Raw genomic sequence first — 14,118 nt, 5'->3', positions numbered from 1 at the left:
CCGGGTGAAGCTTTTAAATATAGCTACATACACATACATGCAAGAAGAGAAGCACAAACACTCCACAGAATTTTATATATTATTTAAATTCCTTACGGAATGTAGACATGTCAAGGTCCAGTATTCCTAATGTTGGGTCAGGTAGACAGACTTTTACAGTTTTCTCCCTAAGTTAAAAACCATCATCAACAATTGCAGACTCTGTTTCACAATTTGTAAGGTCTCAGATTATAGTTTTGGTTGGTCTGTTAGTGGTCCAAGTTGGGTAAAGATTTTAATCCAGCTGGATATGAACAATTTGTAGTTGCTTTCATGATATAAATTACTTCTTTTTTTATTAAAAAAAGTACCTCAAATTATAAGCATTATACGCCGTGGAGTAGAGAATTAACAAATGATCCCTAGTTTCATGGGTTGGTATCTCTCACATAAATCTCGATCTTGAAATTCGATCTTTTGGACTATAAATATGGCATATAGAGTCTAATTTTGTGCAGACTCCTTCAAAGAGTGTACACAAAACAAACTAATCTGATTAGATTAGACTAAATAACAATTATCTTTTAATTAGATTTAATTTTTTATTTAAATTATATTTTTATCCGCATAAAAAGTAAGATAGATGTATCAATATCCAGTAATAACTTCAAATATTGTGTTTTCAAAAAGAAAAGAAAAAGGATATCTGGATTAGCCGGTTGTGAGATTTCTCTGATATGTTCACCTATCATATGTAAAGCAATTACAATTTGGAAGAAGTGAATGACATTGTTGCACACCTCCCATTGTAGAGCTTTATAATAAAACGTTGCGAACGTTAGTACTTTGGGAGATTGTAGACGGGGTTATGTTGTATATGTCTTCATGAATCCATTTTAAGCGAATGGATAAGAACATCAAATCAGTTAAAGATCGAAGAGTTAGCAGTACGTAATCATTTTCGTTTCTTTTTCCATTAATAATATATCAGTACATCTTAGGAGTTAGATTTGAACAATTAACTTCAAAATTGTACACACAATAAACAATAAGAAGAAGAAAAATCCTAAAATAATCGAATTTAATTGAAAGATAATTGTTTATTTTAATTCAATGAGATTGATTTATGCACGCTGACAGGCTCATTTAAGTTGAGGGAATGTGCACAAAGTTGGACTAAGGTAAATTGACACTATTATCCGGCGTAAATGAAGTGTAATCATATGGATATTCTTCTGATAGAAATATAATCAAAGGTCTTCACTCTCCAGTCTCCTCCATGTCTCTGTTTGATTTAAAAGAAAGAAAAACGGTCTGCGCCTATGTATGGTGGAGTTAACTTTATACACACAAACAAAATGCTTTTGCTTTTTTCTCTTTTAAAAGAGAAAGAAAACATCAAAACCAAATCAAATCTATAAAATATTAAAAAAAAAAAAAAGATTATCAAAACAAGATCAACGAAAATTGAATGACAGTTCAATATATAAAAACCACTATGACAGTATCACTCTCTACTCTGTGCTCTGTCTCTCTACAACCCTGTGCATCTCTTTAGCATCATCATTATAATACAAAGAATTGAACTCAGCAATGGCAGATAATTCTATTAAGCAGATTATCTTGTTATATTTTCTTCTATGTCACTTCTTCTTGTCAACTTCACATAGTTCATCGGTAGTGCTCATAAAACAAGCTAAGATCCTGATATCATTGAAACAATCTTTTCAGACTTTTCCTTCTTCTTTAAACACTTGGAATGAACCAAACTACTCATCACTCTGCTCATCATGGGTTGGAATCAAATGTAATAATTATCAAACAATAGTCTCTCTGGATTTATCAAATTCACAGATTTCTGGTGTTTTATCTCCTGTCATCACTCACCTTACAAGTTTAGTTAATCTTTCCATTTCTAATAATAATTTCTCCGGTTCATTTCCATCACAAATTCATCGGATAACAAGTTTGAAGTATTTGAATGTGTCAACAAATCATTTTAATGGAACCTTGAAATGGGGTTTCATTGAGTTGAGAGAATTAGAAGTATTGGATTGTTACGATAATAACTTCAACGGGTTTCTTCCTTTAGGTGTAACCCAACTCCCTAAACTGATACACTTGGATTTTGGTGGGAATTTCTTCACTGGAAACATTCCACCTAGTTACGGAGTTATGAAACAGCTGAAATTTCTGTCGGTAAAAGGAAATGATTTGAATGGGGTCATACCAAGTGAGCTTAGTAATCTTACTCAGCTTGAATATCTTTACTTGGGATATTACAACGTTTTCGAAGGCGGTATTCCATCGGATTTTGGAAAGCTTGCGAACCTTGTTTATCTTGACATGTCAAGTTGTGAATTACAAGGTTCAATTCCATCAGAGCTGGGTTTCTTGAAGCAGTTGGATACTCTTTTCTTGCAGACAAATCAACTGACTGGTTTAATTCCACCAGAGTTGGGAAAATTGAGTAACTTGAGATCACTGGATCTTTCGAATAACGACCTCACAGGAGAGGTACCAGCTGAGTTGTCTCAACTCAAGGAGCTTACTTTACTCAATTTGTTCATGAATAGGTTTCATGGCGAGATCCCAGATTTCGTTGCGGAGTTGCCAAGTTTACAAGTGTTGCAGTTATGGCAGAATAACTTTACTGGAGTTATACCGCCAAAGCTGGGAACGAGTGGGAGGTTAAAGTTTCTTGATGTCTCAACAAATAAACTCACTGGTTTGGTTCCTAAATCACTTTGTTTTGCTAGGACACTAGAGACTTTGATTTTGTTGCGGAATTTTCTGTTTGGTCCGTTGCCCAAGGATCTCGGCGAGTGTCTGACACTCAAGAGAGTACGACTAGGACAGAATTACTTAACCGGGTCGATACCAGATGGCTTTCTTTACTTACCAATGTTGATACTAGTGGAACTTCAAAGTAATTACCTGACTGGAAGTATTTCAGAAGAGCACAACAAGGTGTCTTCACCTACAGAGCTAGACCAACTCAACTTATCAAACAATCGCCTATCAGGATCACTTCCTCGTTCGATAGGGAACTTCACGGGACTGAAGATACTTCAACTCAGCGGCAACGGCTTCAGTGGTAAGATACCGTCTGAGCTGGGTAATTTGAAACATCTGTTGAAGTTAGATATGAGTAAGAACAAACTGTCTGGTGAGCTTCCACTTGAGATAGGTTACTGTCTGTTGCTGTCTTACATCGACTTGAGCCAAAACCAACTTTCTGGTCCAATCCCAGTTCAAATTGCTCAAATTCAAGTGCTGAATTATCTCAACATATCTTGGAACCAATTGAACCAAAGTCTTCCCAAGGAAATTGGTTCTATCAAAAGTTTAACCTCAGCTGATTTTTCCCATAATGACTTGTCTGGATTGATTCCCGAAACTGGTCAATTCGCATACTTCAACTCAACTTCCTTCGTGGGTAACCCAAAGCTGTGCGGTGGTGGGTCTAATGATGTGAGCATAAACCGGTGTATCTCTTGGTCGAATTTATCATCGTCAGGGTTTGCTCAACGACGTACTCGGTCTACAATCTTTGGCAGGTATAAGCTGGTTTTCGCATTAGGTCTATTAGCTTGTTCTTTAGCATTTGCAGTTGTGGCGATTATGAAGACTAAATCGATACGAAGAAAGGATCCCAAGGCATGGAAACTCACAGCATTTCAGAAACTAGACTTTGGGCAGGACGATATCTTAGAATGTCTAAAAGAGAATAACATCATAGGGAGAGGCGGAGCTGGTATAGTTTATAAAGGAACAATGCCGAACGGAGAAAACATCGCTGTAAAGAGATTACTGGGGATAACCAAAGGCTCTTCTCATGATGATAATGGGTTCTCAGCAGAAGTGCAAACATTGGGCAGGATTAGACATCGAAATATCGTTAGACTGATAGCATTTTGTTCGAATAAAGACACAAATTTGCTTGTTTATGAGTACATGCCTAACGGAAGCTTAGGTGAAGTTCTTCACGGAAAGAGAGGAGGATATCTGAATTGGGAAACCAGACTTAAAATTGCAATGGAAGCTGCAAAGGGTCTTTGTTATTTGCACCATGATTGTTCTCCTTTGATACTTCATCGCGACGTAAAATCAAATAACATTTTGCTGGACTCCGATTTTGAAGCTCATGTTGCAGATTTCGGACTCGCTAAATTCTTGCAAGATACAGGAACATCGGAATGCATGTCTGCCATCGCTGGTTCTTACGGTTACATCGCTCCAGGTACGTACATACCATTTTGTTTTTTATTTTTTGCTGCATTTATAATTTCAATCATGACAATAATATATTAATATCAATACCAACTTCATCGATCAATCCTAAAATAGATATATGCAACTCCTGAATCCAACGTTTTATCTAAATCAGGCGCACAGTCCTTAGAAAAACTAAAGGTCAGTCAGTCACACATTTGAAACTCAGACACTACTGACCTTGCTAGTCATTCTTTGTCTTGGAACTTTCACAATAAACGTGTCCAAGATTACATAATAGATCTTCATTGTCTCCAAAATACCAACAGACTGAGCTCGTAACTGAGTTAAAGAAGTAGTAGCAGTGGCAGTAATCATTCCTTTCTACTAATAAGCGGATATCTCTTTTTTTAACTTCCCTAAAGATAAAAAATACTCCTTAGAGCATCCACGGTGGTCGAGTATAACCAAATTTATGGGATGAGATCCTAACACAGTGGGACGGAGTAAAGATCAAATTTGGACCAAAGATCAAATTCCAGACCAAATATGGTCGCGACCAAATCCCAAATTCTGATATAGTCGGGCGTAAATTTAAAGTACGTTTGATGCTGGGCGTAACATAAATTTACGCTTGTTAACGGGCGGAGATTTAAATTACGCCCGATGAAAATTGAAATTAAATAAAAAAGAAAAAGAATGGGCGGACTTTTAAAGTCCGCCTGATGGAATTTGGAAAAGAATGGGCGGACTTATAAAGTCCGCCTGATGGAGTTTTACAAAAAACGGGCGGACTTTTAAAGTCCGCCTGATGGAATATAAATGGGGCGGACTTTTAAAGTCCGCCTAATGAAAAAAAAAAAGGGGCGGACTTTTAAAGTCCGCCTGACGAAATTTTAATCCTGTACCGTTGCGTCACAACACGGACTAAACCCAAAATTTGGTCTTTTTTTTTGATCTTTGATCTTTGGTTTTGATCGCACCACTGCAGTTGCCCTTACTACTCCCGGTAGTAATAATTAATACTGTACAAACTAGTTATTTTGCTGGTCCAGTCCAACCAAAAGTAACAAGTAAGTATACGGTGGTGTGGTGATTCATGCATGTGGGGTTCAACAAGACCACCTCCACCCCCATTAAAAGCATAAAAAGAAACAAACAAAAATGCTCTACTTTAGCTTTTTTACTCTTTATTCTTCTTCTTTCTTTTTCTTCCCCATCCCAATAGATACCTTTTTTTTTTGACAAGGATCCCAATAGATACCTACACTACACTGTTTAGGGAGATCAAAAAACCCAAGATAACATGAAATAGCAAGTGATTCTTTTATAACTATATATGAACCCCTAGCTAGTTTAAGGGCAACTGATCACCACAAATTCAATCAACTCCTTTACTTTGTTTGACCAAACACGCGCGGCAGATGCATTAGTCTAGAAATTATTGCTCGACTACAAATGATCAACACAAATTCATGCAACTAACATAATACATTTCTCTCAACTTAAGAAACTAGAAGAAAATTAATAGCCCAACACCCAAAATATCATCCGTTAAAAAGGGAATTTAACCAGGATCAAATCTTTGTATTTTCATCAAAACCAAGAAGAAAAGATAGTAGTAGTAGATAAATTTTTTAAAGGGACAGAGATTAAAGGGTCAAAAACACTAAGAAGGGGAAAACAAAAGGCAAAGCAAAACCATCTTTTCATTTTTACAGTGCATGGGGTTATCTTTTTTAACTTTCCTAGGGGAAGATGAATAACTTATCAGCTTCTTCTCTGTGGTCTGTAAAGTGAAAGGGTCCAGCAGTGGGTGAGTGATGGCAATGACACATAGAATCTTAAATTTCAACCATATATTTTAGAGCTCAAAAATAATATATCCCGTTTGACACAACTCATCCTGACTAGGTTGTTCCATGCATTAGTACAATCAATACTCATGAGCCCTGGCAAGTGCATATAGATATTCTAGATACAGAGTGGCTGCCTGTTGGAATATGCAAGAAGCTTCCCATCTGAACTTGGGACTTGGGAGTAGTAGCCATTTTGTCATGTGGTGGTATTTACAGCGTCAAATTTAAGTTCGTCTGTACAATAATTACCAATGACAAGACAACATTGGCGTTGCAACGACATTCACAGTTAACCTATATCTTGCCAAAAGCTCTGCTAATTGCTAATTTTGTTTCAGTTAAGGTAAATGGGTACCCGAAAGACACCCCTTAAATATTATTAAGGGGTGTCTACAAAAAGGACACTTCGACTGATTTTTGAAATTTGTCGTGCAATGTTCAATCACGGGGAATTGCTGTTACTGGGGTTATATATACATATATATATAAATTCTGGATATTATTATTTTATGTATATTTATAATAATAATATAATATTTGACTCCATATATATATATGTGTGTGCAGAGTACGCGTACACATTGAAAGTGGATGAAAAGAGTGATGTGTACAGCTTTGGAGTTGTATTGCTAGAACTCATAACAGGAAGAAGACCAGTTGGTGATTTTGGTAACGGGGAAGAAGAGGATGGATTAGTAGATATTGTTCAATGGACAAAGATGATTACTGATTGGAACAATGAAAATGTGACGAAGATATTAGATGAAAGATTACTAGTACTGGTGAACAATGGCAAAAATACAAGTATCCCTTTTCTAAATGAAGCCATGCAAGTATTCTTTGTGGGGATGTTATGTGTTCAAGAACATAGTTTTGAGAGACCAACTATGAGAGAAGTTGTTCAGATGCTTTCTCAAGCCAAAGAACTACAACCACCGCTACCAGCTACCGGTTCTACCTGCACATTTACATTACCAATCTCATCATGACCATATCAGTCAGTAGTAGTTCGTACGTGTTTCTACCAAATAAATTTGCATTGACATTTTCCTATTGTAATATTATTGATCATGATATATTGATGTATACCTATATGGAAATTTTAGTTAAAGATTTTTTTTCTCCCAAGTACAGTGTATGAATTAGGTATGTGTCACATGAAGTGCGTTCGACATGGCGCATCCATGAATGTGCCTTTCGCGTTAGGTGATTGTCTGCGTGGGAAATACAAATAATTTCATAACGTGTGTGTCTTACTTTTTCTAGAATTTGTCCGCGTTCGCGTCAATGATACCCAGGTGCAGTACCAATGTTGTGGTTTCCTTGTGTTAAAGTAAGAAATGCTTCTGTTAAAGTAAGAATTTTCTTTTTACGTCTGTATATATATTTTATATATATATACAAAAAAAAGTTTTTAAGAAATTTCATAACGTGGGAAATGCTTCTGTTAAAGTAAGATTTTTTTTTCTTGATCGGTCAAGAAAAATTTCATTGAAAAAGAGGTATTTAAGATGGGTACATTAACCCAATAAAATCAACCGAAACAAAAAAAAGGAAACCGATTTGGGAATCGGTTACCCAAAAAAGAAAAAAGTGAAAAAATGTCAAAAAAAAAAGGGAGAGCGTACAAGATTGCCCCTTTAGACCCTCTCAAAGGGTACGATAGAAATACGAATCCCACAAACAAACTACCATATTGGCCGTTAAGCCTAACATTATGGTATTTGATTCCGCCCAAAAGAAAGCTTGAATCTTGATATCTCTAATTATATTTGCTAAATTTTTCCTTTTGTTGTTGAAGATCCTTTCATTTCTCTCCTTCCAAATGCACCACCATATTGCGGCCGGAAGATTGTTTCTTATACGGTTAAGCCGCTTATCACCCCAATCATGACTCCAAGTTTGAATTGTTGTGGCAATATGATCATTGTAGCTCCAACGGAAATCACATCCTTCAACAAAATAAGTCCAAATTCTTCTAATTCTCCAACACTCATAAAACAAGTGAGAGCTTGTTTCATCTTCATCTTCACAAAAACTACATGTCCTTATCCACGTCAATTCCCCTCCGAGCAAGTTTATCCTTCGTCATCAACTTTTCATGAAAGAGAAGTCAAAGAAAGAAATTAACTTTATAAAGATATAACCGACTCCAAATAATCTCGTTTGGGAAATCCATCGCCTCCGTTTCACTAAGAGAAATTACTCCATTCTTTACCGAGTATGCCTCCAACTTATTATTATCCCCAACCTAACTCCTTATATATTAACCGATTCAAGTGATGACTTTATGGAAGCAACCTCCCTCAATATAGATTGAGAATATCTTTCACGAGACATAAACTTCCATTTGATGTCGTCACTAGTGCTTTCATACAACCGAGCCACTACACACCCTTTGGTTCTTGAAGCTTCATAAGCTAACGGAAATCTATTACAAAACACACTATCACCGATCCATAAGTGTTCCCAAAATCTAGTTTCTTTCCCCGCACCAACCTTGAATCTTACATGTTTATTAAAGTCTTCAAGCTCATCGTAAATATTGTGCCACAAACTACAGCCCTTTGGCCCTTTTGGGCGAAGAGTTTCCCATCCCGTTGAAATTTCGCCAAATTTTTCCACAATTATTTTCCTCCAAAAAGCATCATTTTCCGTTCCGAATCTCCACCACCATTTTTTGAGAAGAGCCGAATTCATATATTTAGACATTCGAATTCCAAGACCCCCACTCTTTTTAGACTTCAATACCGTGGACCATCGAATGTTATCACTCCTTTTCTTATTTGATTCATCATCCCATAAAAAATTTCTTACTATTCTATCGGTTTATTTGTTATGGAGCATGGAGCAAGAAAAATCGAAAGGTAATACATTGGCAAGCTAGCCAAAACACTTTTTATAAGAGACAACTTATCTCCTGTTGATATTAACCGCCCTTTTCAAGAAGAACGCCTAGAAGCACAAAATTCCACTATCTTCTCCCACTTATGAGAACCACTAACTTTATCACCCAAAGGAAGACCAAGGTAAATACTTGGGAAATTTGATCTTTTACACCCTAACATACTCGCAAAGCCATCAATATCTTCATTAAGAGCGACACCGAACAAACAACTTTTCGAGAAATTAATCTTCAAACCCGACGTAAGCTCAAAACATAAGAGCAAGTATAAGAGAGCATCCACTTGCTCATGCTTCACATCAAGAAAAACACTGGTATCATCGGCAAATGGAAAGTGATTAACTTTGATTCCCCCGTTTTTTACCGAAAAACCCGAAATTTTACCAATTTGTTGTGCCTTATTCAACATATGACTCAGCACTTCTCCGACGATGGTAAAAAGAAATAGTGAAAGAGGATCACCTTGACGAAGTCCCTTACTACTACTAAAAAACCCGTGAGCCGAGCCATTCACAAGAACCGAAATTTTTGAATAAGATAAGCAATTTCGAATCCACGCTGGCCAAACACCCCCGAACCCCATTTTATACAAAACTTCATTTAAAAAACTCCAATTCACATTATCAAATGCCTTCTCAAAGTCTAACTTGCACACCAACCCCGGATTTTTTTGGCGCAGTCTAGAATCCACACATTCATTAGCTATCAACACTCCATCTAGGATTTGACGACCTTTTATAAAGCTAGATTGAGTTGGAGAAATTAAAATAGGGAGATATACCTTTAATCGCTCCGCTAAAACTTTGGAGATGATCTTGTAAACACTTCTTATAAGACTAATAGGTCGAAAGTCCTTAACCTCCTCAACGCCAACCTTCTTAGGAATAAGGGCAATAAAGTTGTTCTTTAAAGAGAGGTCAAGAATATTATGATCGTGGAATTACTTGAATACCTTCAACAAATCATCTTTAAGGAAGTCCCAACCGATAATATAAAATTTCATAGGGAACCCATCCGGACCCGGAGCTCTATCAACACCCAAATCATGAATCGCTTTCTTTACTTCATCTTCACTAAACGACCTCTCCAACCAAATTCTAGCATTTTCGTCGATTTGTTTTAAATATATATCTTTAATTCTTGGTCTATCATTTGAATCTTCCTTGAAAGCTTTCTTTTCAAACACATATCTTTGATTTCATCTTTATTCCCGTTCCATCTACCATTAATGCGAAGATTATTGATGTTGTTAACAGCTCTATGACCCTTCATCACATGGTGAAAATGTTTGGTATTTCTATCACCATCACGGATCCCTTTGACTCTTGATTTTTGACGAAGCAATATTTCTTTACACCTATGTGCCATCTCAAACTCAACTATAACCGTGACAAGCATGTCTTCTTCGGCCATTCTAAGATCCCTCTCATCACTAAGATCATCCAAATCTTTAATCTTATCAAGAGCCGTATCAAAGGCTTGATCAATACTCCCAAAAAAATCTTTGTTCCACGGCTTCAATTTTTTGTTTCCAAGCATTTAACTTCTTAGAAAAGCATTCGCTCGCGGAACCTACAAAAAATAAAGACTCCCACCATTCTTTCATCAAAGAAATTATGTTAGTACTTTCAAGCCAAGCTAGTTGAAACCGAAAGGGACAAGCTCCCCAATCCGTCACAAGAGAGCATAACCCAAGAGGAAAATGATTCGAAAATGGTCTCGCAAGCCGCTTCAAGATAAGATTTGGAAAATGCGCCTCGCAATCGAGAGAGAATAGAAAGCGATCAATTTTACTCCAAGTATACTTCGCACCAGGAATAGGTAACTCCACGAGATCGAGGTCATTGTAAAGTTTATCAAAAAAAATCATTAGGCTCGTCATCCTTGACTTTTGAATTACCGCTAGTACTAGAGGCAGCATCGTCGCTGCCATCGACCACCAAGTCATTTGTTGAACAACCAATATGAGCCTCTGGAGTATCTTTTGCACCGATGGAAGCACCTTCATTAACAGACCCAGACGATATAGAGGATGAAGAAATCCCATTATACATTTTACACTTTAGCTTTTTTTTTCAAGCTTCTCAGGGAGGAAGAATTTAAGCTGACAGAGCCACTAGCTTTGTTAGACGTATTCTCTGAATTTAAATCCTCACCATCAGGAGTCAGGACTAACAGCTTTCTTAGACATATCCACTGTATTTAAATCCAACCGGGCTTCGCAACCTGAGCTTGGCCCGGCGAAAGTATTATCCACAAAATATGAGTTAAGATTTACTGTGCGTACATTTTCTACTGGCCCACAGTTACAAAATTTGAATTATTACTAGAAAAGTCAAGACGAACAGGTGGCGACACGTCTTTCAGACCATTACCTGCACATGTTGTTCCATCAGCCAAAACGACACTATTTTTCGTACACCCGTGATATTTTTCAATTCCCAAACTTTCACGTCCTCCATCTTCTTCTTCCTCCTCCTCAGTTATCGACGTTGGTTTCCGATCCTTAACGATAGAAATTGGTTTCATATCGGGTCTTGATGGATCAAGTTCTTCACCAATCAAACGAATCTCAACCCAAAATCCTCTGTTACCGATAATTATTTCCTCACACCAAACCCCATTACTAACATGGCCATTAACAGAGACTTTGATCTCAGATAAATCAGTAGCCATCGAAGATTCGGGGCTTGTTTCAACCAAACCCCCAAATTTATCCCCAATAGATTTGAATGTTGAATAACACCATAAATTAAAAGGAACTCCTTTCACTATGATCCATTTCTTCTTGATGCTCCAAGGATTGGGTTTAGGGATTGCATTAATAATTTCATGCCAAGGATAAATACGAATTTCTCTATCATTAACTTTACATAAACCAGTATCTCTAATTCGATTAAATTCCTTCGTAGTATTAATAGTGAAAACTGCTTTAAGATCATCAATTTGCTGAAGTTCAAAGCTAAGACTCCACCCAAGTCTTTTCATAATCCATCTGCCCATTTCTTTCAAATTAAAATTTACATCAACCAATTCCACAACCATAGTACGATGCCAAGAAGAATTAGCAACTTGTTCAGGCTTAGATTTCACTAGAAATGAACCTCCGTCAAACTGAGATTTATGTTTTATGTTGCCATCTAACCAAGCATTGCCCACATTGATAACTGGTTTTTCCTCCATCATCTTACACCCTTTTGATTTTGAAACTCCAAACAATAAACTTTCAAGCATCATCTCTGTTTCCCACCATCCTACACCATTGTCCCCTACCGGAAAAAACAGAGACGTCGGATACTCCTTATTATGTGAAACCAGAATACAAATATATTGTCCCATCTTGTTCTCTTCGCGAGCAGCAAAAATCCAATCTTCGTTATCTCGGAAATTCCAGTTAGAGAGCTTACCATTACAACCATTAGCTTCCCTCTTAAGCAGTCTAGAAAACCATAACCCTGCCTTGTAACTTAACCAACAGAAACTTATCTTAATCCTTGACCAAACTGCAAGGTGAAGAACATCTCTCGTACCTTTTTTTCCCATTGAGCCTCCAATAATTTTCTTTCGATCTTAACACTTTCACCTTTTCTTGATTTTAGACTGTTTTCCTACCCATGCTTTTGTCATACCCCCTTCTAACTTCACAAACCCTTGTCAAAGATCGTGATCTCCTTCTTCTTACCGATGTAAATCCTTCTTCATCAATTGTCCTTCTTAGATTCGGGCCCCTTAGATTCACCATAGCTTCTTTTCTCTCTCCTCTCACCTTTCTCTCTCCTGATTTTTGAAAAATTTTAAAGTAAAAATTACCAATAGGTATTATTATCACGATTCTAGTTTTTTTTGTTGATAAAACTAGGAACCTTTTGATCAATGGAAATTCGAGGTTACGAAGAGTTTAAGATCGAAAATGAAATAATACAAAGTAACAAAAACATACCGTAAAAGTACAATACCGAAGAATCCGATAAGAGAAATAAAAGGATTACCATAGTAAGACAAATACAAGTACGAATAAGATCCGATTAAATCAGAGGAATAATGGTTTTTCTCGTAATCGTATTCCAACCATTTAGTTTGTTTTTCTTCTTTAGAAAGATAAACTCCCAAAATAGGAATGATTTGCTCAAATCTCTTGTAACTAATTATGAAGCTTCCATCATCAAAGAAATCATCGATGGAGATTCCTTCGTCGGATAAGTTGATGATGAGGATTCCGACAAAGATTTCGTCGCCATAGACAAATTTCTCGCTGGAGAGTATCACTATTGATCTTAAAACCCAACCCAATAACCAAGAAACACCATTAAAGCGAAGATAAACCTCAAAAGAGTAGATAAAATTACCATAGGTGTAAATGAGTAGAAAACATTAAAAAAAAAAAACTAAGATAAAACTACTAGCTAACCTAGAAAACAAGAAATAATGAAGAAATCATGGACTGTATCTGAGCAGAGAATGATTGTTGTTAATGGGTTTTTTTAAAGAAGAAGTGTGTGTGTGTGTGTGTGTGGGGGTGGGGGGGGGGGGGGGGGGGGGGGGGGGGGGGGGGGGGGGGGGGGACCTAACCCTGTTTGTGTGTGTAATCTAAATGGTTTTGTTAAACTATGTTTGTGTGCTTTGTATGAGAATAAGCATTAGTTCGACAATCTAATGAATCAACATCTGTTTTTGTAATTGATACTATTTTTGATTGGGTAGATTGTCAATTTCAACGTATTTTATATTTTCAGTTGGTTCTTTTTGTTTCTGCTTTTCTTGTTTTTTTAATTGTATGCTCCAAGAGTATATATATGGTATACTGAATATATATTAGTTTTGATAATCTAGTAAATCGATATCGATCTGAAATGAAGAGGGTACCAAGTACACCACAATCTTTTCAAGATCAACTTATAATCCTATACTTTGCATGATCTAATATACAAAGAAGCTGTCAAGAAGATAACAATCACAAGGTATACACATGGTATATAGTTTCTAGTTCGAAAACAAATTTTAAACTATAGGGATGAACCCAAGTGCTTGGGATTAACGTACAAGTGCAATTACTTTCATTATAACTTAAAAAAATTATAATGCGGAAAGTAAAGTAAAAGCACACAACAAGATTTTGTTAACGAGGAAGTCGCAAATGCAGAAAAATCCCGGGACCTAGTC

General features: G+C 36.6%; 2 protein-coding genes across 2 annotated transcripts; one reads left to right on the top strand and one right to left on the bottom strand.

Moving 5' to 3' along the window:
* Positions 1-1,431: 1,431 nt before the first annotated feature.
* LOC113310650 (leucine-rich repeat receptor-like serine/threonine-protein kinase BAM3) lies at positions 1,432-7,181 on the top strand. Its single transcript, XM_026559389.1, has 2 exons — positions 1,432-4,222; positions 6,621-7,181. Exons 1-2 carry the CDS (start codon positions 1,573-1,575, stop codon positions 7,040-7,042), a joined length of 3,072 nt encoding a protein of 1,023 aa, XP_026415174.1. The 5' UTR covers positions 1,432-1,572; the 3' UTR covers positions 7,043-7,181.
* Positions 7,182-8,995: 1,814 nt separating this feature from the next.
* Positions 8,996-9,541, bottom strand: LOC113356280. The gene has a single exon (XM_026599379.1). It carries the CDS (start codon positions 9,539-9,541, stop codon positions 8,996-8,998), a length of 546 nt encoding a protein of 181 aa, XP_026455164.1.
* Positions 9,542-14,118: the final 4,577 nt, after the last annotated feature.

The sequence above is a fragment of the Papaver somniferum genome, chromosome 1 (assembly GCF_003573695.1).
Source record: "Papaver somniferum cultivar HN1 chromosome 1, ASM357369v1, whole genome shotgun sequence".
In the NCBI taxonomy this organism is placed as follows: Eukaryota; Viridiplantae; Streptophyta; class Magnoliopsida; order Ranunculales; family Papaveraceae; genus Papaver; species Papaver somniferum.
This window is presented reverse-complemented; position numbering and strand designations above follow the sequence as displayed.